Source organism: Gopherus flavomarginatus, chromosome 12 (assembly GCF_025201925.1).
Source record: "Gopherus flavomarginatus isolate rGopFla2 chromosome 12, rGopFla2.mat.asm, whole genome shotgun sequence".
Classification (NCBI taxonomy): domain Eukaryota; kingdom Metazoa; phylum Chordata; order Testudines; family Testudinidae; genus Gopherus; species Gopherus flavomarginatus.
The window spans coordinates 6,323,286-6,347,477 of NC_066628.1; the positions used below are offsets into that span (position 1 = coordinate 6,323,286).

At 48.9% G+C, this 24,192-nt stretch overlaps 2 protein-coding genes across 11 annotated transcripts in view; both read left to right on the plus strand.

Annotated features, from left to right (window-relative positions):
• The window catches only part of LOC127033307 (zinc finger protein 501-like), a 32,260-nt gene extending 28,292 nt beyond the window's left edge, over positions 1–3,968 (plus strand). For 4 of the 5 annotated variants that reach the window (XM_050921289.1, XM_050921290.1, XM_050921292.1 and 1 more), the window contains one exon: positions 1,056–3,968. In XM_050921289.1, the coding sequence (XP_050777246.1) occupies positions 1,056–2,335 (1,280 nt within the window). In that variant the 3' untranslated portion in view covers positions 2,336–3,968. The remainder of the gene's footprint in view (positions 1–1,055) is intronic. The other variant, XM_050921293.1, reaches the window with a different exon arrangement.
• LOC127033326 (zinc finger protein 239-like) overlaps positions 1–18,830 on the plus strand; it is a 156,146-nt gene extending 137,316 nt beyond the window's left edge. The window contains exons 1-3 of one of the 6 annotated variants that reach the window (XM_050921333.1): positions 10,784–10,901; positions 11,669–11,834; positions 12,960–18,830. In XM_050921333.1, the coding sequence (XP_050777290.1) occupies positions 12,971–14,155 (1,185 nt within the window). In that variant the 5' untranslated portion in view covers positions 10,784–10,901; positions 11,669–11,834; positions 12,960–12,970 and the 3' untranslated portion in view covers positions 14,156–18,830. Of the gene's footprint in view, positions 1–10,783; positions 10,902–11,256; positions 11,835–12,959 lie in introns of those variants that run through there. The other 5 variants (XM_050921332.1, XM_050921334.1, XM_050921336.1 and 2 more) reach the window with 5 other exon arrangements.
• The last annotated feature ends 5,362 nt before the right edge of the window (positions 18,831–24,192 follow it).

Below are 24,192 nucleotides of genomic sequence, written 5' to 3' on the forward strand. Positions count from 1 at the left end.
TGTGTTGCCTTGGTTTTTGGAAGCCGGGGTTGGGGAGAGTCTGTGATGTGGCCATTTTGATTCCTACTCAGGTTCTTCTCTGGTCACTTAGGTTACACCTACACAGTATCGGGGAGGTGGGATTCCCAGCTCAAGTAGATTTACATGCACGAGTTCTGCTAGAGCTAGCACCTAAAAATAGCCACGCTGCGGCTTGGGCTAGCCACCTGAGGACATGCCCAGAGGTGGAGCAGGGTTGAACTCAGGTGATTAGTCTGAGCCAAGGCCATGCTGCCATGGCCACACTGCTATTATTTAACTCTTGTGCTTGTCCATCTACCAAGCTGGTGATCACACCTCCCAGCAGCTGTGCAGACAGACCCTTCAATTTCAGGGGAATGACCCCATAGTCCCCACAGCCCGTTTAAGACAGACTTTGATCTCCATTCCCTTAGCCATGGGATAGGAGACTCGGAAACACAAGGGAGGCCTAATTCATCTCTGTCCTGAATCCTTTGAGATGGCAGAAGCATCGTCTTGTCCTGTCTATATTCATTCATGTCTCTTCCCCTCCCTTCCTGGGACTAGCTCCCTTTCTGAGGCAGATGTCACCCACCCACACGCTGACTGAGACCGCCCCTAGACTTTATGATCCCCTGGGTGTTTGGAAAGGATCTAGAGGCAGAATCCAATTTCTGTGTTGTGGGTCCCTGGTGCTCTGTGTTGTCTGTTAGAACTAGGTTATTTCTTCCAAGCAGGGAGGCTTTATTATTTTTTAAAATTTATTTTTAAAACCTCTGTACACCCTGTGGTGCCAGTACACTGTGAAACTACAGAGAGAGAGAGGACTTAAAAACGGAGGAGTTTCCATGCTTGGAAGATGAGGAGAAATATCCCAGTTTAATGGATCACAGTGCACCTCTGACCAGGAAAATTGACAGAGGGGTTTAGTAAATGTTCCCTTTCTCAGTCTCCCCAGAAGTTGTGTGTTTTTCCCCTCTTTGCTGTTCCCCTCTCATTACTTTCTCCCCAGCCCGGGGGATGACTCCTGTCTGGATTTGCTCTCTGTATTCCAGGGGGTGCTGGGATGGTGAAGGAGAAGGAGAATCCACAGCAGGAAGGTGGTGAGGACGTGGGTCTGCAGGGAACGGTATTGGGAAGATCCGAGGAGAATTTTTACCAGAATCATAAGCCAGGAAAAACCTGCGAAAACCAGTGCAGGTCGGAGAGGCTGCTGGGATACAGCCCAGGGAAGAAAACATGTGAACCCATAAATCATGGTGGAGATTGCGAGGATCTCAAGGAAACCACAGCCCAGCAGAGAATCCCCACAGAAGAGAGAAAAAACACATGCACTGAGTGTGGTAAAAGCTTTATACGGCGATCACACCTTATTTCCCATCAGAGGATCCACACTGGAGAGAAACCCTACAAGTGCCTTGTCTGTGCGAAAGGTTTCAATCAGACCGCAAACCTTATTTCTCATCAGAGGATCCACACAGGGGAAAAACCCTATAAATGTCTTGATTGTGGGAAAGGTTTCAATCAGGGTTCGCATCTTATTAGGCATGAGAGAACCCACACTGGTGAGCAACCTTATAAATGTCTTGACTGTGGGAAAAGCTTCATTCAGAGCTCACATCTTATTAGGCACGAGAGAACCCACACAGGTGAGAAACCCTATAAATGCCTGGACTGTGGGAAAAGCTTTGTTCTGAGCTCAGATCTTATTTCACATCAGAGTAGCCACACAGGAGAAAAACCCTATAAATGCCTGCACTGTGGAGAAAGTTTTGATTGGAACATGCAGCTTGTTAGACATCAGAAGCACCACACGGGAGAGAAACCCTACAAATGCCTGGATTGCGGGAAAGCATTTAGTGACAGTTCTGCCCTTATTATTCATCAGAGAGTCCACACAGGAGAGAAACCTTATAAATGCCTCGACTGTGGGAGAAGATTCAATAGGAGCGCGCACCTTACTAGACACAAGAGAACCCACACGGGAGACAAACCCTATAAGTGTCCAGACTGTGGGAAAAGCTTCAATCAGAGTGCGTACCTCATTTCACATCAGAGAACCCACACAGGAGAGAAACCCTATAAATGCCTCGAGTGTGGGAAAAGATTCAGCTGGAGTTCCAATCTGATTTCACATCAAAGAACTCACACAGGAGAGAGACCATATAAGTGCCTGGACTGTGGGAAAAGGTTTATTGACAACTCTGCCCGTATTAAACATCACAAAATTCATACAGGAGAGAAGCCCTATAAATGCCTCGACTGTGGGAAAAGTTTCAGTCGGAGATCAACCCATGTTCGACATCAGAGAATCCACATGGGAGAGAAACCTTGAATGTTGGAGATGCTTCAGCTGGGGTCAGCTTGTATCAGGCATCAGGAAATCCATACAGGGAACAGACTTCTTAAATATCTTTAACTTGGAAAATGTTTCAAGAGGAATTGACATTGGAGACTCCACACAGGAGAGAAATTTTATCAGTTCCAACACTAGGACTGGCTTTAGTTTTTTATTTTTTTTTAAATCCAATTCCTCTGCAGATGTCTTTGATTTCATTCATGCTAAGTCAGACGCATGAGGGCTGGAGATTTAAGTATCACAGACCTGGAGGAGAAATTCAAATGAATCCCCCACTCTGTGTGATTGGTCAGAGCTTAAATCCCAGTGTACACATACTGGTGAAGCAGCTTCTGGTATCTTTCCTACCAACCTCCGATTATTTGCAGACAGTAGTTTTGGTTTTCTCCTTTCATTAGGATGATGCTAAAAGTTTTGTAACTAAGGTGACCGTCTAAGGAGGCTCCAAACAGAGCAGGTATAGAGAGTTCAGAGGAGAACATGGGAAAGTCTGTTCTCCTGATTTTGAATCATCTGAAACAAGCTCCAGGATGCTGATTATTATGAAACTTAGAGTGTCTTGTAGTCCACACTGTATTGGGGATTGTTCTCTGTTTGCTGAAGGCCATTTGGTCACCTAGTAGGATATTAGTTTTGTTTTGCAGGACATCGTGCAGGTTTATAAGACAAATGACCGTTTGCTAAAGCACTGTCTTATTTTACTGGTACCATTTTATGACCCTTTGCATGAGATCTTAGTGTTGTTTGAACAATGATTATTGTACGGCACCATCAGCACAAACACCGGACGGAGCCAGTGTGAGAGTCGCAGGCCGAGAGGCAGAGACTGAAATGGGGAAGGAAGTTCCTGATGGATCCCTGCAGTGATGGGAGATAGGTCAGGAGAAAGATAAAGGGCTGGGAAACTGCAGGGTTTTCTCTGGAGAGCCAGACAGCCGAGGCTGAGAATTGTTAACTTGCTGCACTGGAGCCGGAGAGAGACAGGAACTAGCCTGTGATCACTGGGTGAAACTGTCTGTGAATCCCAAAGGGCTACAAATGATTCTGCTTGTGGAGTTGCTGGGTCTACCAGTGATTCCTGGGTGAACGAAGCTGAGCAGAGATAGGAAGGAAATTAGGGAAGTCAACAGGCCTGGCCGGCCCTGAGGCCAGCTGATGTCCATCACTGCGACTGGAGGGCAATGGAGAGTCTGTGAACCAAGATGGTCACCGCTACCTCCCTCCACAGCGTCCTTTATTGCGACGATGGAGGCTCTCTCTGTCACACTCACCACATGCACGCCAAGGACGTCCCTGGGGGATAAACCCCTCAGCCGGGATTGGAGATGCTGCACCATTCTCCGACTCCCATTAACCCGAGCTCCTTGGCTTTCCTGCTCTCACAGTGTTTGCCTCTGTGACTGAATCCCAGCATCTCTAATGGATCCTCTGCATTTTTCTGCCCACTGTACAATGTTGCTTCATTGCTGATGCCTGTGGGAGCCAGGAGCAGCACCGTCCTGAGCTGGGGCTGAAATGCCATGTGCTGAGCTGGGCTCTGGGCGTGAGGAGGAGATTTTAGCTTTTATTTCTGGCTTGGAAAGAATAAAGTGGAATTTAGTTTCTCAAACTCCCAGACTCCTTTGTCTTGAGTCATGAGGAAAAATGGCCTTTAATGGATTCAGAGGCTGTCTGGGAATCTTCTTTGAGCAGGGCCGCCCAGAGATGGGGGCAAGTGGGGCAATTTGCCCCAGGCCCCAGGTCCCACAGGGGCCCCCACAAGAATATAGTATTCTATAGTATTGCAACTTTTTTTTTTATGGAAGGGGCCCCCAAAATTGCTTTGCCCCAGGCCTCTTGAATCCTCTGGGTGGCCCTGTCTTTGAGGCTTTATTTTCCCAACCCTGAGCACCACAGATGGCACATCCTGGCCAGGACCGGCTCTACCATTTTTGCCACCCCCAGGCAAAACAAAAGAAAACAGCCACCCGGACTGTGCCACCCCAAGAACAGATGGAGTGCCACCCCTTAGCATGTGCCACCCCAGGCATGTGCTTCCACCACTGGTTCCTGGAGCCTGCCCTGATCCCGGAGCAGCCATCTCTGCAGGCTCTTCGTGGCTAATAGCCATTGATGGATCTGTCCTCCATGAACTGATCTAATTCCTTTTTGAACCCAGTTATAGTTTTGGCCTTCGCAGCAGCATCTCCGGGCAATGAGACTAATAAAGAAAAAACCAATAGCGTCATTATGAGGTTTACATACAATGACCCTGCATTTTAACTCTGTAGCTGTGCTTTTCCAAATGACAACGCTCCCTCTCTTTCTTTGTGTCCAAATTTCCAACAGAGCTTTCTCAACGGTAGCCAATTGTGTTGGGCAATGACAACGTGCTGCTCCCTGGATCGGGAGATGGAGAAAGGTGAAAGCTAGCAAGTTGTGACAGGCGTACCTCCATCCATCACAAATTGCTACTCCTGGACCAGAGGCTGGAGAAAGGTAGAATAGCAACTGTGACTGCATCACAATTTGCTACCTCAGGACCAAGGCTGGGGAAAGGCAACAGGTAGCGAGCTGTGCCACGTGAACTCCCACCTGTCACAATTTTCTACCCCTGGACCAGATGTGACAGGCACCCCCCCCACCCATCACAGTTTGCTACATCTGGACATGGAGGGGCAGCACATTGTCACAGAGCAGCAGAAAAGAACACCCAGTAGATGTCAGTAACTGTGACTGCTGGTGAATTGTGATGGTAGCTGTTTGTAAAGTTACGCTGTCCTCCATCTGAGCAACAGTGCCCTGGAGACAACAGCTAATAAGCCCCTTCCCCGCTTACTCACTTTGCTCCACCCCATCAAGTAGGGGGGATGTGGGAGGGATATCTCAGTGGTTTGAGCATTGGCCTGCTAAACCTAGGGTTGTGAGTTCAGTCCTTGAGGGGGCCATTTAGGGATTTGGGCAAAAATCTGTCTGGGGACTGGGCCTGCTTTGAGCAGGGGGTTGGACTAGATACCTCCTGAGGTCTCTTCCAACCCTGAGATTCTATGAGTCTACGAAACCCAGCAGGGACAGAGTCAGCAGTGCCTCCTCTCTGCCCTTTAACTGTAGAAACCTGCAGAGCAAGTCCCACCCACAGCCCATGACACTGAGATCCATGCCCCCTCACTCAGGTTAAACTGTCCCAGGCCCCTGAGCAGCTGGCTGGGGATTTGAGTGGGAATGATCAGCTCAGCCTGGCTGATTCATCCTTGCCCCTTGCGGGGCTGTGTCAGGAGTGAATTTTCACATCCCCCTTCCCAGCTGGGGAGTGCCTGCAATATGTGTGTGTGTTGCAAGTCCCATGGGTCAGATCCTCCCCTCTGATTCCCACCAGCTGGGGATCTGGCCCCAAGGGTTCCAATGGAGCTATGGCCAATTCACACCAGCTGGGTATGTGGCTTGGGTTATGTCTACATTGAGATAAAAAAAAGCCCTGTGGCCTTGAGTGTGAGCCTGGGTTATCTCGCTATGGGGCTAAAATGAACTGTGTAGACATTTGGTCTTGGGCTGGAGCCTGAGATCTGAGAGCCTCCCCCATGGGGCTCCAGCTCCAGCCTGAACATCTACAACTGCAATTTTATAGCCCCACAACCTGAGCCCTGTGTGGCCCAGCCAGCTGAGCCAGGCCTGGCCATGTCAGGGGTCTTTCATTGCAGTGTGGACCCTATTGTTTGTACAAACATACAGTGCATCTCTGAGCAAGAATTTTAGGGTGACCAGATGTCCCGATTTTATAGGGACAGTCCCAGTATTTAGGGCTTTTTCTTATAAATGCACCTATAACCCCCCACCGCCTGTCAAGATGTTTCACTTGCTATCTGGTCACCCTAAAGAGTTTGTCCTACCTGGTTTGGGGCAACTTCATTGTCATCCAGGGCCACACAAAGTGGAATAAAAACCAACCCAGAAAGGTAGACGGCCCCGCTGGCGTAATGAGGCCTGGGGTCACTCACACAATATTACTTATAACTCTATTATGCTCCCTTTCTTCCTGCACCTCAGCGTTACTTGCTGGTGAAAGCCAGGCCAGAGCTCTTTTCACAAGGCAGGACACAGTTAAACTTCAGGGCTGTTGTATGTGTTACCTGAAATTGGGCCAGCTAGTAAGCTTAGGGAGGACTAATGACCCACCAGAATCTGGCAGAAAGCAGCACATTTATTATACTGATAGCTAAGCTTAAAAGAAGGTGTGTGCGGGGGGGGCGGGGGAAGGGTGTCACACTCACACTCGCATACTCATGCTCCCAGGACAGGCACGGCACTGGAGATGTCAGGATCCTTCAAGGTAAGTGTCCCACAGCGCAGCAATTGATGGTGCGATGAAGGTATGTTTTTCTGAGGCACGATGCAATGCAACATGGCAAACCACTGGCCAGGCAGTCTGGGTGAAGGGCCTTCATGAGAGGTACAAGTTTGTGAGTGCACTGCTGAGCACATGGCCCCTTTCCCTTTTAAGGACCTGCTCCTCGTGGCCTGCGTCTAGGGATGACTTGGTTGGTCACACTCCACCTCAGGCAGTGTCCATGCAGTGTCCATGCATTGGGGGTGTGATCGCAGCCTAATTATAGTCCCAGACACCTTGTCTACCTTGGAGCTGTTCTGATCTTCCAGCTGTTTAAACAGCTTATCCCACAAGCATTCCAGGAGGGATGGGTGGGGGAAAGCCACATCACAGGTATTCAAAGAGGGTCGGGGATGGGGGAGTTTAACAGATCTTTTGAGCATACAGGTTATACAGAGCATACAGATCACTGCTGCTCCTACAACAGTATGTATAAAAAACCCTGTTAAGTAGGTGGTAATATTGCCCAGTCGGCTTGGAAGAGAGAGTCCCCCAGGGTGCCTTGGGAAAAATAGACATCTCACGCACACAGAAATTATTATAAATAGGACAACCCATTGTAGACAGGATTTGGAATACTGTGAATATCCTTTAAAGAAAAGCTGTTGGGCAGCAAATCTACAGGCGTTCCATATACAGACGTCCCCATTTTGTTGCTATTACAGATGTTCAAATATAAGGTTCCCACATGATATCTACCTTCCTGACCTCGAGCACGCACATCAAAACACCGTCCCCTTGGATGGTCTCGCAGAGATGATTTCTCAGTCATTGTAGTGTGGCCATGGTATGTGCTGTGTTTGTCTCATTGATTCACAGACTTTTAAGGTCAGAAGGGACCCTCATGATCATCTAGTCTGACCTCCCACACATTGGCTCTCTGGACTCAAGTGCCCTGGACCCTTCACAGCTTGAGAAGAACGACAGCGTCTCAGCCCTTTCAAAATGCTTCTGAACCCCTTGATAATCTGGGGATCTCCACAGAAAGCAGCATTCCAGACCGTGGGTTGATAACAGACTGGTTCTCACTGGCTGGTCAAACTGTATCTAAAGTGGCACAGGTATTAGGTTCAGCGGATGAAGCATCTGTTCCCTGGATCTCTATAAGACTTTCACTCTAGAACAGGGGGTAGGCAAACTATGGCCCGGGGGCTGCATCCAGCCCTTCAGACATTTTAATCTGGCCCTCAAGCTCCTCTGGGGAGCAGGGTCGGGGGCTTGCCCTGCTCTGTGCGTACTGTGGCTCCACACGGCTCCCAGAAGCAGTGGCATGTCCCCCCTCTGGCTCCTACATATAGGACCAGTTAAGGGGCACGGCACGCTGCTCCCAGCCCAAGCACTGCCCCCGCAGCTCACATTGGCTGGGAACCATGGCGAATGGGAGCTGCAGGGACAGTGCCTTTGGACAGGGCAGCATGCAGAACTGCCTGGCTGCACCTCTGTGTAAGAGCCGGAGTGGGGACATGCCGCTGCTTCTGGGAGCTACTTGAGATAAGCACTGCTTGGAGCCTGCAGCCTTGACCCCCTCCCACACCCCAACTCCCTGCCCCAGCCCTGATCCCCCTCCTGCCCTCCAAACCCCTTGGTCCCAGCCCAGAGCACCCTCCTGAATCCCAAACCCTCATCCCCAGCCGGAACCCTCACCCACTCCTGCACCCGAACCCCCAATTTTGTGAGCATTCATGGCCCACCATACAATTTCCATACCCAGGTGAGGCCCTCAGGCCAAAATTTTTGCCCACCTCTGCTTTAGAACACTGTCTTCTCCTCATATGAAGTGGCTATTAACGTACTGGAGGGCTTTGCTAGGAAGCAAAGCTGGAATAGCACTCTGCACAGGCTCTAGGACTCCACCCCACAGCAGGGCTGTTTCACCCCTTTATTTAAAACATTGCCCTGGCCTCCTGATTGATTTAGCTCTGGGATGGTGATTGGGGAGATGGGACTGGCATGGGCGGTGGTGCATATAATAGGCTGGGGAAGGCTGTGCATCCCCAAACAGCCCCGAGCCACCCCTCCTCCCCATGCTTGCTGCTAGTTGGCCCTAGCCTAGGCAGGCTGCTCCTCTTCCGGGAAGCTTGCTAAGGCTGGGACTTGGGGTGGCTGGGGCTGCCCAGTGCCCTACAGCTGAGTGTGGGGGCGTGGGCTTCGGCGGGGGAAGGGGGACGGGAGGGGAAGGGCCTCAGGCAGAAGGGGTGGGCCAGGACAGGGGCTAGCCTCCCCCAACCTGTGATTCACCCAGCACCCATGAGGAAAAGCAGTTCTGGTGCCTGTGTATTAAAAAGGATGTTGAATAGCCAGGCTTCCAGCACGCCTGTTCTCAGCTCCTCCTCCAGAGGGTTGGGCCTTCCCCAGATGCCAATCACATGCAGGTCAGAGAGAGGGCTCGGACATGCACTGGAGGGGCAAGGACACCCAGATCTCAGCACATGCATGGAAGGAGATTATGTGGGGCTGAGAAGTGCCCCGCCTCTCTCTTCCCACTTCCCTCAACCCCATCCCACTGTCCTTAGCCCCCTAACCTCTGTCACTTCCCCTACCACTGTTCCCCATTCCCCTGCCCCCTCTGCAGCCCCAAACCCCTCTCTCCATTTCCTCCCACTCCTTTGCTCCCCAATTCCCAATATTTAAAAAGTCACAGGATTATAGCAGCAAATCTCTGCAATGGCCAGTGATGGGACACTGGATGGGGAGGGCTCTGAGTCACTACAGAGAATTCTTTCCCAGGTGTCAGGCCGGTGGGTCTTCCAACATGCTCCTGCAGATGTAGCGCTGTCAATATACCTGCGTCGCTCTGGAGGGTGGATTTTTCATGCCCCTGAGCAACAGTTGTGCCGCTGTCAGTTTGTAGAGTGGACCTGAGCTTAGGAAGCACGGGCAGCTCCAGGCCCCAGCATGCCAAGTGCATCCTGGGGGTGGCAAGCCGTGGGGGGCGCTCTGCCGGCGCCGCGAGGGCAGAAGGCAGGCTGCCTTCGGCGGCTTGCCTGCAGAGGGTCCACTGGTCCCGTGGCTTCGGCGGACCTCCCGCAGGCAAGTCGCCGAAGGCAGCCTGCCTAACGTGCTTGGGGTGGCAAAATGCCTAGAGCCACCCCTGTTAGAGAGGAAAAATCAAACGTGCAGATACAAAATGGGGAATACCTGGCAAGGTCTGGGCTACATGGGGACTTCGCTTGGTTGAACTACATTGATCAGGGGTTGGATTTTTCACAGCCTGCCCTGAGGGAGGTAGCTGGGTCGACCCAACTTTTGAGTGTAGACCAGGCCTGATTCTATTTCATCCCCATTCTTCCTGAGCAGCAGCTAGACTCTCTGCTGAGGCATAGGTCAGAGTCCGGTCTCTTCTGCACTTTAGAAGGGGTTACACAGAGTTCAACTTCAGAGCGATTGTATGTGTGCAAACCCCTGACAAACAGGTGTCTGTACAGCCCAGTACCCAGGTGGCAGGATAGGATAGGGTGACCAGATGTCCCGATTTTATAGGGACGGTCCCGATTTTTGGGTCTTTTTCTTATACAGGCTCCTATTACCCTCCACCCCCGTCCTGATTTTTCACACTTGCTATCTGGTCACCCTAGGATAGGGACAGTGCAGGGAACCTGGAATTCACCCAGTAACAAAGCGTTACTGTAGGGAATGTAATTCACTCCCCTTCCCAGCTCCCTCTCTGGGTCCTACACAAGCCCCTGGGGCAGCCTGGCCCAGCACTGGTGGGGGCGGGGGGTCTTGCACAGAAGCCTATCAGTTGGGGTGGAAAGGAGGAGCCCGCAGGATCCCTGGGAGGGGAAGAAGGGAGATTTCTATGGGGATCGGGGATTGTCCCCAAATCCGAAGGGGGTGCGGGGGTGGCGGGGTCCTGGCCCCCAAGGGAGCCTTTCTCAGTGACCCGGGCGGTGGGTGGGATTTGCTAGAGGGCAGGGAGCAGGGATTTCGGGTGCCCCCCCCCCGGCTGAGCGGGGTGTGGGGCGGGGGGGTCCGTAGCTGCTGCCCCCCAGGGCCCTGGTTCGTGCTGGGAGGGGGCGGGCTGCGCTCGCTCTGCCTCTGTTTATCTTCCCGGGTCAGATCCTCCATTGTGCGCCGGGAGCCCGGGCTGAGCCGCTGCCGCTCCCCGGCGGGGTCCGTGCGGGGCGAGCCCGGCACTGACCCCCCCTCCCCGCCCCAGCCCCGAGCCGCAGCCTGCAGGTGAGGGGGGGCCCGGGGGAAGGGCCGGGGCCGGGCAGGAAAGTGACTCTGCACGAGCGGCCCCAGATCTCGCCGCCCCGGGCAGCTGCTCCCTGGCTGGGAAGCGCCTGGCGGAGGGACCGGAGCTGCGGCCCCAGCAGCGAGTCGCCGCCCGGGCTGTGCCCAGGATCTGCTCCTGGGGCCGGCTGGGGGTTCAGGCGGGGCGGGGGGGGGAGGAGAGCGGCTGGAGGGGGGCATGGGCGGGCCCCGGGTGCGAGCGGCTTGCGGGGGGGCATGGGCGGGCCCAGGGGGGTTCCCTGATGTGTCCCTGGGGCTGGGTTGTCAGGGAGGGGGTGTGTGTGAGAAATACACAGCCTTGCTAGGGGCTTGGGCTAATCAGCTGAGTATGTTCAGAAGACGCCTATTGGGATCCGGGGTGGAAATTCCCCCATTTCTGGAACTGGAACCCCCCCCCCCCGGGAAGGGCTGGGAAACCTGCCTGGACTCCCAGTGCTGGAGTCTGACCCCCCCAGACAGAGGCTGCTGTTTGGAATACAAAGGGGGCACCCAGTGGTGAGGCCTCATCCCCTCACTCCCAGCTGCTGGGAATGGGGAGGGGGTTGGGATTCCTGTCCCTGGATCCTGCTGAGGGGCTCCATCTCCTGTGCCAGCCTCTGGCTAGCCGGTGTGTGATATACGGGACTGCTCCGAACAAGGTGGGGTTGGGATTCTGCTTCTCTGTCTCCACCAGACCTTTAATATTATCGGCCCTCCTCCCCTGGGACTAGCAGGATTGTGGCTGAGGCAGCAGATGCTGAGTGAGGGCCTCTTGTCCCAGATGCCGGTGAGCTTCGAGGAGGTGGCTGTGTATTTCACCCAGGGGCAGGGGGCTCTGCTGGATCCCGCTCAGAGAGCCCTCTACAGGGACGTCATGCAGGAGAACTACCTCGCTGGGTAAGGGATTTTTGTGCTCTTGGTTATTGGAAACCTGGGGGGGGGGGGGGAGAAAGTTGGGGGAGGGGGTGGCTGTGATGTTTTCAGTTGGGTTTCTCAGGTTCTTCCTTCATCATGTAGGTTACATCTACACCGCAACTGGGAGGTGGGATTCCCAGCTCAGGTAGATGTACATGCAACAGTTTTCCAGAAACAATGCCTAAAAATAGCAGCACAGATAGTGGCTAGCACTAGCCACCTGACTACATGCCCAGAGGCAGGGCATGATTGTAGTCGGGGGGTAGTCTGAGCCACAGCCCATGCTGCTATGGCCATACTGCTCTTTTTAGATGCTGCTGCTTGTCCATCTACCAAGCTGGAAATTACACCTCCCAGCAGCTGTGCAGACAGACCCTGCGATTTCAGGGGAATGACCCCATAGTCCCCACAACTCATTTAAGACTCACTTTGATCTCCACTCCCCCAGCCATGGGACTGAGGAGTCAGAAACACAAGGGAGATATTAATTCATCTCCATCCCTGCATCCATTGAGGTGGCAGAAGCATTGTACTTTCCTGTCTGTATTCATTCATGTCTCTTCCCTTCCCTTCCTGGGACTAGCTCCATCCATAGGGCAGATGTCACCCACCCACGCTGACTGAGATCTGGGATGAGCTCCCCACCCCCAGACTTTACTTTCCCTGGGGTCTTTCGAAGGGATCTGGAGGCAGAATGAAATTTCTCCATTTTTGGTCCCCAGTGCTCTGTGTTGTCTAGATTATTTCTTCCAAATGGAGGCTCTATTTAAAAAAAAAAATTTTTTTGAAAACTGTTTCTGGCTTCACCCTGTGGTGCCGTTGTTCTACCTGGTGCAATACATTGTGAAATTAGAGTGAGAGAGAGGGTTTAAAAGAAAGAGGAGCCTCCATGCTTGGAGGATGAGCAGGAATATCCCAGTTCTAGTGGATCATGGAGCACTAGGGACACACTTCAGAGAAGGAAAAATTAGAGAGGGGTTAGTAAAAGTTCCCTTTCTCGTCTCCACAGCGGTTGTGTTGTTTTTCCTCTCTTTGCTGTTCCCCTTTCATTCCTTTCTCCCCGACACGGGGGATGACTCCTGTCTGGATTCTCTCTCTGTATTCCAGAGGGTGCTGGGATGGTGAATGAGGAGGAGAATCCGCAGCGGGAAGGTGTTGAGGATGTGGATCTGCAGGGAACGGTATTGGGAAGATCCAAAGGGGATTTTTATGAGAATCGTAAACCAGGAAAAGCCTGTGGAAATCAGCGCAGGTCAGAGATGCTGCTGGGATATGACCCAGAGAAGAAAACATGTGAACCCATAAATGATGGTGGAGATTGCAAGGACCTCGAGGAAACCACAGCCCAGCAGAGTATGCTCACAGAAGAGAGAAAAAACACATGTACCGAGTGTGGGAAAAGCTTCAGTCGAAGTTCACATCTTATTTCCCATCAGAGGATCCACACGGGAGAGAAACCCTACAAGTGTCTAGTCTGTGGGAAAGGTTTCAATCAAAGCTCAAACCTTATTTCCCATCAGAGGATCCACACGGGAGAGAAACCCTATAAGTGCCTTGACTGTGGGAAAGGTTTCAATCAAAGTTGCCATCTTATTAGGCATGAGAGAACCCACACAGGTGAGAAACCCTATAAATGCCTGGAGTGCGGGAAAACCTTCATTCAGAGTTCAGATCTTATTTCACATCAGAGAACCCACACAGGAGAAAGACCCTTTAAATGCCTGGACTGTGGGGAAAGTTTTGATTGGAACATGCAGCTTGTTAGACATCAGATGCACCATACAGGAGAGAAACCCTACAAATGCTTGGATTGTGGGAAGGGGTTTAGTGATAGTTCAGCCCTTATTACTCACCAGCGACTGCACACGGGAGAGAGACCCTATAAATGCCTCGATTGTGGCAGAAGATTCAATCGGAGCTCACACCTGACTCGACACAAGAGAACCCATTCTGGAGACAAACCCTATAAATGCCTGGAGTGTGGGAAAAGTTTCAGTCAGAGCTCATACCTTATTTCACATCAGCGAACACATACCGGAGAGAAACCCTATAAATGCCTTGAATGTGGGAAAAGATTCAGTTGGAGCTCAGATCTGATTTCACATCAAAGAACTCACACAGGAGAGAGACCCTATAAGTGCCTGGACTGTGGGAAAAGTTTTAGTGACAACTCAGCCCTTATTAAACATCAGAGAATCCATACAGGAGAAAGACCCTATAAATGCCTCGACTGTGGGAAAACTTTCAATCAGAGCTCCACCCATATTCGACATCAGAGAATCCACACAGGAGAAAAACCTTGAATGTGGGAGAAGCTTCAGTTGGGGTCAGCGTGTATGGGGCATTAGCAAATTCATATAGGGAAAAGACCTCTTAAATACTTTATGCATGGAACATGTTTCAAGTGGAACTGACACTGGAGACTCCACACAGAAGAGAAATTTTATCAATTCTATTACTAGGAATGGCCATAGTTTATTAAAAAAGAATTCAATTCCCCTGCACATGTCTTTCACGCTAAGTCAGACTCATGAGGGCTGGAGATGAGTGTCTCACACCTGGAGGGGGGATTTGTATAAATCTCAAACACAGCCTGATACTTTTGAGCTTCGTTCCCTGGTTCCATCTATGGGTAAAACTGCTTCTGGGCTGTTTCCTACCCAGCTCAGATTGCAGAAGGGAATTTGGGTTTTCTCCTTACATTAGGATGATGATAAAACTTTTGTAAATAACATGATCATATAAGAAGGATCCAAATGAGGCAGGTGAGGGGAAACCAGGAGTAAATCTATTCTCCCGAGTTTGAGTCAGAAGAGACATGCTCTGGGATGTCACTTTCGATGAACCTAACCGTATTGTACAGCCCAGTCTGTATTGTGGGTTGTTCTCTCTTTGCTGAAGGCCTTTTGGTCACATGGAATCGTAGAATGTAAGGCTAGAAGGGATCACAGCATCCACACACTAAGCCCTACAATGGAAGTTAAATACTTCCTGTCTTTGGGTGTTAATTTAGTTTGATGTGATGAAAAGCCAATTTACTGGGGACTTCACAAGACAAATGACCCTTTGCCAGACGAGGCCTTTTTAAATTTTATTTGGCCTTTTCCCCCACCCAATGCCATGAGATATCTGTGGTGTTAGAACAATTATAATTCTAAATAACCACCATAAACAAACACCAATGAGCGAGTGTGAGAGTTGCAGTCTGAGAGGCAGAGACTGAAATGGGGATGAAGGTCACTGCCTGATCCCTGCAATGAGGTGAGATACTGTCAGGAATGAGGAGAGTGTAGGAAGTGGGAGATGCAGACCTGGGAAACTGCAGGGTTTTCTCTTGAGAGCCAGACAGCTGAGGCTGAGAACTGTGAACTTGCTGCACTGGGGCCTGAGAGAGACAGGGGCTGTCCTACAAACGTTGGGTGAAGCCGTCCTGGAATAAAAAAAGGGCTACATAAAGGATCAGGCTGATTATTATGAATCATGTTAATTACGGTAGGGCTTAAGGGCCCACTAAGAAGGGGTATTCCTTGTGCTAGGCACTGTGCAAACAGAGGAGCAGATCGCAGCCAAGAAGGAAGCCAGGGAACTAATCCACAGACCTCTTCAGCCCTGAAGCCAGGCTGACCCCCATCACCAAGGCCAAAGTGAATCAAAGAGCCTGACAGCCCAGCTGTCACCCCTCACCCAGCTATCTCATCTCTTGTGTGGGGATGCTACAGACTCTCTCTGCCTCACTCACTCTTCACGTGCCAGGGAGATAAAACCCTCTGTTGGGATTGGAGCCCCTACTCTAAACTCCTTCTGATCTCTGGTTCATATTAACCTGAGCTTCCTGCTCTGAGAGCGTTTGCTCTGTTGGCTGGATCCTGGCACCTTGTGGATTCACTGCACTTTTCTACTCATTGTCAAATGTTGCTCTTTTGCTGGTGCCTCGGGGAGTTGGGAGCAGAGGTGCTGGATTGATAACAAGAGCTGTGAACTAGGGGGAGAAGGTTGGCTGAGGCTTGTCAAGAACCAATAGCTGGAGATTAAAGCCAAACAAATTCTAATTAGTAACAAGGCACCATTTTTTAACAATCATAGAATATCACAGGGTTGGAAGGGACCTCAAGAGGTCATCTAATCCAACCCCTTGCTCAAAGCAGGACCAATCCCCAGACAGACTTTTGCTGCAGATCCCTAAATGGCCTCTTCAAGGATTGAATTCACAACCCTGGGTCTAGCAGGCCAATGCTCAAACCACTGAGCTATCCCTGCCCCCATCACAATGAGGGTGATCAACCTTTGGGACAAACTACCAAGGGAAGCGGCAGGTTCTCCATTACGTCATGTCCTCAGATTGACCGGCTGCCTTCTCATGAAGATTTGCTTTAGTTAAACACAGTAAAGGAATAAATGGTTAACATTTCTCTCATCTGTATTACACAAGTGTTCAAAGAATCGATGTGCGTAAATGATTAGTGCAGTCCTAGAATATTTGATACTGGTTTGGATTTGCAGTAATACTTACTTCGGTTTTCCCCTTGTAATATATTTTTGGGCGGGGAGCTTGGAAGGGTTAGATTTTTATCAGTAAATGTTGGTAAACATCGATTTCACGGCACACACGCACACCAACAAAAAATAGTTCCATACCTGATCATTGAAATTTATGGCCAGGCAAAGTAAGAAACCTGCCACTTGAGAACTTCTTAGAGTTTGATTTAAGGAGATTTACATGGTATATTTTGACACGTGATGTTGAGAATTTGTGTGTAATGGTTATAAAGCTTTAACGTTTTAAATCTCAACATCTACTGTCATTAAAGGATTATTGTCTGGCCCCGCCTATTGTCTGACGCCCCCTATAATTTCCCACAACAGTGACTATTTAAATAAAGTAAAATAGTGCTTAAAATCCAAAATTGTGTGCAACTTGGAACACTGACATTGGTAAAAAATAATAAAAAATGATTTAAAATGTTATCCAGCAAAATTATTTAAAAAAATCAAATTCCCCCAAGCATATCTATTTATATACCCCTCCTCCTCTCTGCTCTAATTTCTTTAACGAATTCCCTCGTTCGGCAAACACGAGAGCATATGCTTCTCATCAATTACTTCATTAGTCGTCTGGATGTTCATTTTACTACTGACTTGCTTATATTTCTGGACTGGCTGTCTTACTTTCATGGCCCACTTGTCAGTTACGTTTCCATGAGCACATTTCCACAATATTAATAGCTTTCAAAGCCAGAAGGGACCATTAGATCATCTAGTCTGATCTATAACAGAGGCCAAAGAAGGTCACCCAGTTTTACCTCTTTATCGAGCCCAGTCTCTTGTATTTGTCTAATGTCTATCTTTCAGAATAATGTCCAGCCGTGATCTGAAGACAGCTTGCTCCACTGATTAAATTTCTCACTGTTGCAAGTTTGTGCCTTATTTCTCAACTGAATCTCTCTGGCTGGAGCTTCCAGACAGTTGTTCTTGTTATTCCTTTCACAGCTAGATTTAAAATCCCTTCAGGACCTAATACTTGTACATCACAATCACGTCACCTCTCAGTTGTCCATTTGATAAAGGGATCCTCAAACTTAGTGCACCATGATCCCCTTCTGACAACAAAAATTACAACACGACTCGAGGAGGGGGGACTGAAGCCTGAGCTCACCTGAGCCTCACTGCCCTGGGTGCGTGGGTGGAGGAGAGGGGGAGGGAGCCCAAACACCGCCACCCAGGGCTGAAGTTCTCAGACTTCGGCTTCAGCCCGGGGTCCCAGCAAGTCTAATGCCAGACCTGGTGACCCCATTAAAACAGGGTCAAGACCCACTGTGGGGTCCCGCCCACACTTTGAGAACCGCTGAAACAGATTGAACTTTTAAGTCTGTCACCGAAATGCATTTTGTCCAGACTTCAGATCAGGTTTGCAGCTCTTTTCTGCCGTTTCCAGTATTTTCAACATCTTTTTTAACGTGCAAACACCAGAACTGTATTTGCTATCTCACTGCCACGTATGTCGACGTAAGTTACGTCACTCAGGAGTGCGAAAAAAATCACCCCCCTGGAGCGCCATAGCTCACATCGACCTAATGCGGTGTCTATACCGGCCTATGGCGGCGGGAGACACTCTCCCATTGACTCATCATGTCCTCGCCAGAACGGCTATATCAATACCTCGGCATCGACTGCAGCGGTGTTGATTTAGCACGCAGTATAGACAGGTCCTCAGTACTGGTCTACCCAATGCCATAGCTAGAGGTAAAATTACCTCCCCACTCCTGTGTTGCTGCATCTAAGGATCACATTTGCCCTTTTTGCCCCAGCATCACGCTGGGAGCTCATGTTGAGTTGCTTGTCCATCATGACCCCTAAACCTTTTGCAGACGTTAAGTTATACCGAAGTAATTTTGTAGTGTAGACCAGGCCTAACTCTGTTCCACTCCCATTCTTCCTAAACCCCAGCATTAGCTCGTGTAAAATCCTCACTTTGTACAGCAGGAATGTCATTTTCTCTGGCACCAGGCAAATTACTGGACATCAACTTTTGTAAAGCACTGGTCTTGTGAAGGCACATCAACAGCAGATGACCCATCGGACACCCTAGAACAAAAGACTCTGTTCATTGCTCTTCCCACCCTCCATCCTCACACCCTCGATGAGTTGGGGATATGCAGACATATTCCTCCTGTCAGGGGGGTTGCAAAGAAAAAGGAATACACCCCCCCACAGACACAGAAACAGACACACACACAACAAGAAGGACTAAGTTAGCTCTATGATGCCGGACTTTGCGAGGGCAAGATTTCTAAGCAAAAGCATGGGATCCCCAGCTATACAGCCTGGGATAGCCCTAAAAAACATGTAACATTTGATTACAATAGAAACTCTACCTTTCAAAACTAAAGACTGTGAGTTGTTTGTGTGTACACATTTAACCGCTTTAACCTTGTAAATAATTCCCATTTTGTTTCCTTAATAAATCTTTAGCTAGTTTTACTGGATTGACTACAAGTGTTGTCTTTGGTATAAGAGATATGGTGCAACTGGCCTGGGGTAAGTGACCGGTCTTATGAGACTGGGAGTAACCTGAATATTGTTGTGATTTGGGGTTTAAGGGACCATCTATCACAAAAGGACGCTCACCTAGAGGCAAGAAAGATGAGAATGTCCAAGGAGGCTGTCTGTGACTCCAGGATTAGGCTACTGGGGCCTGAAGAGTTTACACTTAATATCTGGCTGGTGAAATCTAAGTATTGAACTCAGCTGAGGGTTGGGCCCTGTCTGTGGGAGTCTTCCCCGAGGTTGGCATTCATGCTTTTGAGCCACTGAAGGACAGGTTGACACTAAGCAAAATCTCCCTTGCTGCACATTGAAACTTTATTTCTTGTCCTATTTCCAGGGGCCATGGATAACCATTGATTCCCATCTGCTATAGCAGCCCGTAATGTATTGGAGGACGGTGATCAGGTTCCCAACTCAGTCTTCTTTTCTCCAGATCAGACCTGCCCAGTCTTTTTTAACCTTTCCTCATAAGCCAGAGTTTCTAAATCTTTCATTTGTGTTGCTTTCCTTTGGCCTCTCTCCATTTTATCCCCATCTTTCCTAAAGGTATTTCAGGGCCTGCTGCATTTCTGCTCAGCTTCGAGTCTATTCCCCCAAAACCGGAAAAAAAAATAACCCTTTGACAGAGGCAGATTTTAGCAACAAGTCTGTTTCTCCCAAGGACCACACTCAAATTTCCAGGGCCTGGCTTTCACTTGGGTTCAGTGGCTGTAACTTGTTGCCTTGAACCCCCAGAGGTCTTGTTTATCTTTTCTGGCTAGCAAGTCCCTTTGACCCTCTGGCTTCACCTGCGCCATGTAAACCCTTCGGCAGTTGAGTGTTAGACACACCAATCACGAGAGCTAAACTCTCTGGCGAACATTGTGCTCTGCTTGGCTCCTCCCAAGAGGCAGCGGTTGCCGTACACTGAGTAAGATAAGTGTCAAATGACTATTACCATTGCAGTCAGGCTCAGAGACATGGTTTGACTCCTAGGTCGGCACAAAAAACGTTGGTAGAATCCCTCTACTTTACGAAAAGCTCTTTCTTTGAGGGACACGGTATCTCTGGAACCCAGGGCTCAAATTACCCAAAATTTTGTTCACTGACCCAAAGTCTACATTGCAATAGTAAGCCAGCCTTAACAGGCAGCTGGTGCTCCACTAGAACCATGCGTTAGAATCCTACGCAAAGGGTCCTTCTGGTCCCATGAGCGAGAAAAGGTGGAAAATACTGGAACTGAAACATTGGCTGTGCAACAGGTGTGAACCTGAGGGTTTGGGTTTTGTTGAATATGGGGCCATGTTCCCGTGGGAGAGAAGGGCTGTTTGAATGGGACAGCCTGCTTCTCCCAGATAGGGGGGCTCATCTTCTCTGGAGACGAGCAGGAGCAGCATGGCCCATGTTAAATTAGCAATGACGGGAGGGTGCTAAGAAGGCATGTGCAGTACAAATGCAATTCTGCATACCACAAACAAGCTGAACCCATGTGGCAAAGGATGTGAAAAAGCAAGGGGGGGGGGGAAATCAGTTGCTTTGTACCAAACGCTGGGAATCTGGGTGAGAGGTAGGACTGGCTGGAGGTTCTCCTGGATGAGAGGACATTTGATAGAACTGACTTTACTGAAGATTGGTGGGATGATCCTTATAATCACAACATTAAAATCTCTGCAGGCAAAAGAGGTGTTGGGGGGGACAGACAGGGGTAGTGTTCTTTATGAAAGATGCCATTACCTGTTTTAGAGTGATTGATAACTTGGAACTGCAGGATCTTACATGCATATGGTTCAGTGTCATCTTCTCCTTTTTTTCCTGCCCATCAGCTCAGCAGCAATGTTGGGTTTGGATGAAGTCTTCCCACCACCTTCTGTCTTGTATCAGATTCTTGGCTTCCATCATCTTTAAAACTTTTTATTCTCTGTTCTTCACCATGACTAACCAATGCAGCCTCGGGCATCCTCTAGTTCTAGTTGCTTGGTACTCTGGTATGCATCAGGAAGCTCTTTAAGAGCCCTGGGGTTGAAGTTATTCAGGCCTGCTGATGGGAAAAAAGTTTATCCTTAGCAAATGGTATTGAAAAGCCTCCTTAGTTACTAAGCAGGTGGGGAACAGGGATAGCTTAGTGGTTTGAGCATTGGCCTGCTAAACCCAGTATTGTGAATTCAGTCCTTGAGGGGGCCATTTAGGATCTGGGGCAAAAATCTGTCAGGGATGGTACTTGGCCCTGCCAGTAAAAGCAGGAGCCTAGACTTGACGACCTTTCAAGGTCCTGTCCAACTCTATGAGCTAGGCATATATTAAAATCACCATATGTGATTTCTGATCTAGTCTTGATCCATAACCAAATCATCATTCACATTTCCCTGAATCTTATGTAACAGCATTATTTCTTGCCCAAGTCATTTTCTTATCACATTGCAGAAAATAAATGACAGTCCTGAAACTCTCAATATCCCCCCTCATCCAGCTCAGTTCTGCAGCCAATATCTTTCACTCACTGGCTTTCTTCATATTCCAACATTGCACGAGATGCAGGGCCAAAGACCTTTTAATAAAAAATTAGCATATATGAGAGAACACCTCTGCCAATACTGCTGTATGGATCAGAACATTGGTACATGGTTCCATGTGCTAACTTATAAAGCCCAGGAGAAGACACTGGTGTGGGTCTATTATAGACCATTCAATCAAATTAGCGAACAAGAGGAGTTACTCCATAAGCACCAGTCTGTAATGTCTGGAAAGAAAAATTGTGCTGTTATTGGCGATTTCAATTTGGAAGACATATGCTGGACATTTCATGTAGCCAGGGGTAAAACATCATTAGATTGTCTAAAAATTATCACAGTTTTCTAAAGCAAAAGATGTTGCCCCTCAAATGAGGTAATTATTTTGGATCTCATGATGGATAATCACTGGACTGGAAGTGGGTGATTGCCTAGGGATCAGTGATCATGACATTACATTCAATATGGGTAAACAAAGATTAGTCCCAGCCAGTATGTTTGGTGCTTCAAAAGGGGAAATTTCCAAAAGCTAAGGAAAATTATGAGCAAAATTGACTGGGAAGAAAAAATGTGATTGAAAATGGGAATTTCTTTAAGAAGAGTTATTAGATGGCAACATCATAAACAAGCAAATGAAAAACAAAACAAAAAACCAACAACCCTGTAATGATTCTACAGTCAAGAAAGAGAACAACTTTGCCTAAAATCCCATCTTGGTTCAGTGGTGAAGTGAAACAGCAATTAGAAATAAAACAACATATAATAAATGGAAAAACAGAGGAAATAGATAGCAATTGATATACAATAGAAGTTTTGAAGTGTAGAAAATTGATAAGGGAAGCTAAGGACATCAGGGAATAATCCATTGCTGGCAGGACTAAGGACAGCAAGAAGGAGTTGGTAAAGTATATTAGGAGCAAAATAAATCTTAACAATGGTATAGGCCCATTATTAGCTGGAGATAGTAAAATTGTTATTAGGGATGCAAAAAAGGCAGAAGTGTTTAATAAAGATTCCTGTTCTGTGTTTTGGAAAGCAGCAGGATGATATATGTATCACATGAGGATGATGAAGTACTTTCCAGTCCATTAGTAACTAAGGAGCCTGTTCAACACTATTTGCTAAGGATAAACTTTTTTCCATCAGCAGGCTTGAATAACTTCCACCCCGGGGCTCTTAAAGAGCTTCCTGAGGAGATCTCTGCCCCAAATATTAACTTTTAATAAATCGTGGAACAGCAGAGAAATTTCTGAAGAATTCCAGAGGCATGTGTGATGATCTGGGTAACTATAGGCCACTTAGCCTGACATCAATCCTGGTCAAAAATTACAGAAAAATTAGTTAATATAATTAATAAATAATTAAAGAATAGGAACATAATTAATGCCAGTCAACATGGAAAATAGGTCTTGTAAAAAAAAATTAAAAACAGCCTGAGTTCATTCTTTGAAGAGGTTAAATATTTGGTATTTATATTATATTCATATAGGTAACTGGGTAAATGTAATATGCCTAACACTTTTTAACTGCATGACAGTCTGGTACAAAAATTACCCCTATACAGTATCCATAAAGCACATGTTAACTAAATTAAGAACAGGCTAACATGACAGATCTCAGGAAGTGGCTGTCAGTCGGGAACTCATCATCAAATGGAGGTGTTTCTAGTGGGGATTCCTCAGGGATTGGTTCTAGAGCCCTCACGCTGCTCAACATTTTCATCAGGATCTGGAAGTCAGTATAAAATCACTGCTGATCCAAGCTGAAGATGACACAGATATTGACAGAGTGGTAAAGAATGATGAGGACAAGGTCATTGGGCCCATTCAAATACACAGTGTTTGAATAAGGCCATATACCAAGCTGCACATCAAGGACTAAGGGATGCAGGGCGTAACTAAGGAAAAAAGGGCAGCGATTCTGAAAAGGATTCAGGGGTCATTGTGGAGAAACAACTCAACATGAACTCCCAGTGCGCTGCTGTGGCAAAAAAATCTAAGGAGATCCTTCCTGGGCGAGTTGTATGGGCCCATGGTGCCCATGCTCCAGGAATATTCAGAGCATGGGGGCTCGGCTCCATCAATGTTCGGGGCCGGGTCTCTCCCTTGGCCCTGCCTGCTGCCCCCACACTCCTCCGTCAGAGCATCTCCCGTCCCTGCCCTGCCTGCCACCCCTGCAGCAGGGCTAAAGCAGTTTCCTGCCCGCCCTCACTCCACACAACGGACCGCTCCTGGAAGCGGCTGGCATGTTCCTGCGGCCCCTTGGCAGGTGGGGGTGTCTCCGCACGATGCCCCCGCCCCAAGTGCTCACTCAGCCATTGGAACTGTGGCCAATTGGAGCTGCGGGGGCGGTGCCTGTGGGCAGCAGCGCACAGAGACCCCTGATCTCCCCGCCTAGGAGCTGCTGCCAGAGGGGTATGCGGGTCACTTTAGAGAGCTGCCTGAGGTAAGCACCGCACCCCTCTCCCGCACCCCAACACCCTGCCTCAGCACACAGCCCTCACCCACCTCAAGCCCTTGCCCCAGCCCGGAGCCATCACTCCGCACCCAAACCCCCTCCCTCACCCAAACTCCCTCCCAGAGCCTACACCCCTCCCGCACCCAAACTCCCTCACAGAGCCTTAGGCAGGTGGGGGGGGGGGGACTTGGACACTTTCTGGGCACCACCAAAAATTATACAAACCTGCTGCCCCTAAGCATCAGCAGGGAGAGGAATTTACCTCTGCATACGGCATCAGGGAAGCCAATACCCGAATATCGGGTCCAGTTCGGGTATCCACATTTTTAAAATAATAAAAATAAAAATAATTT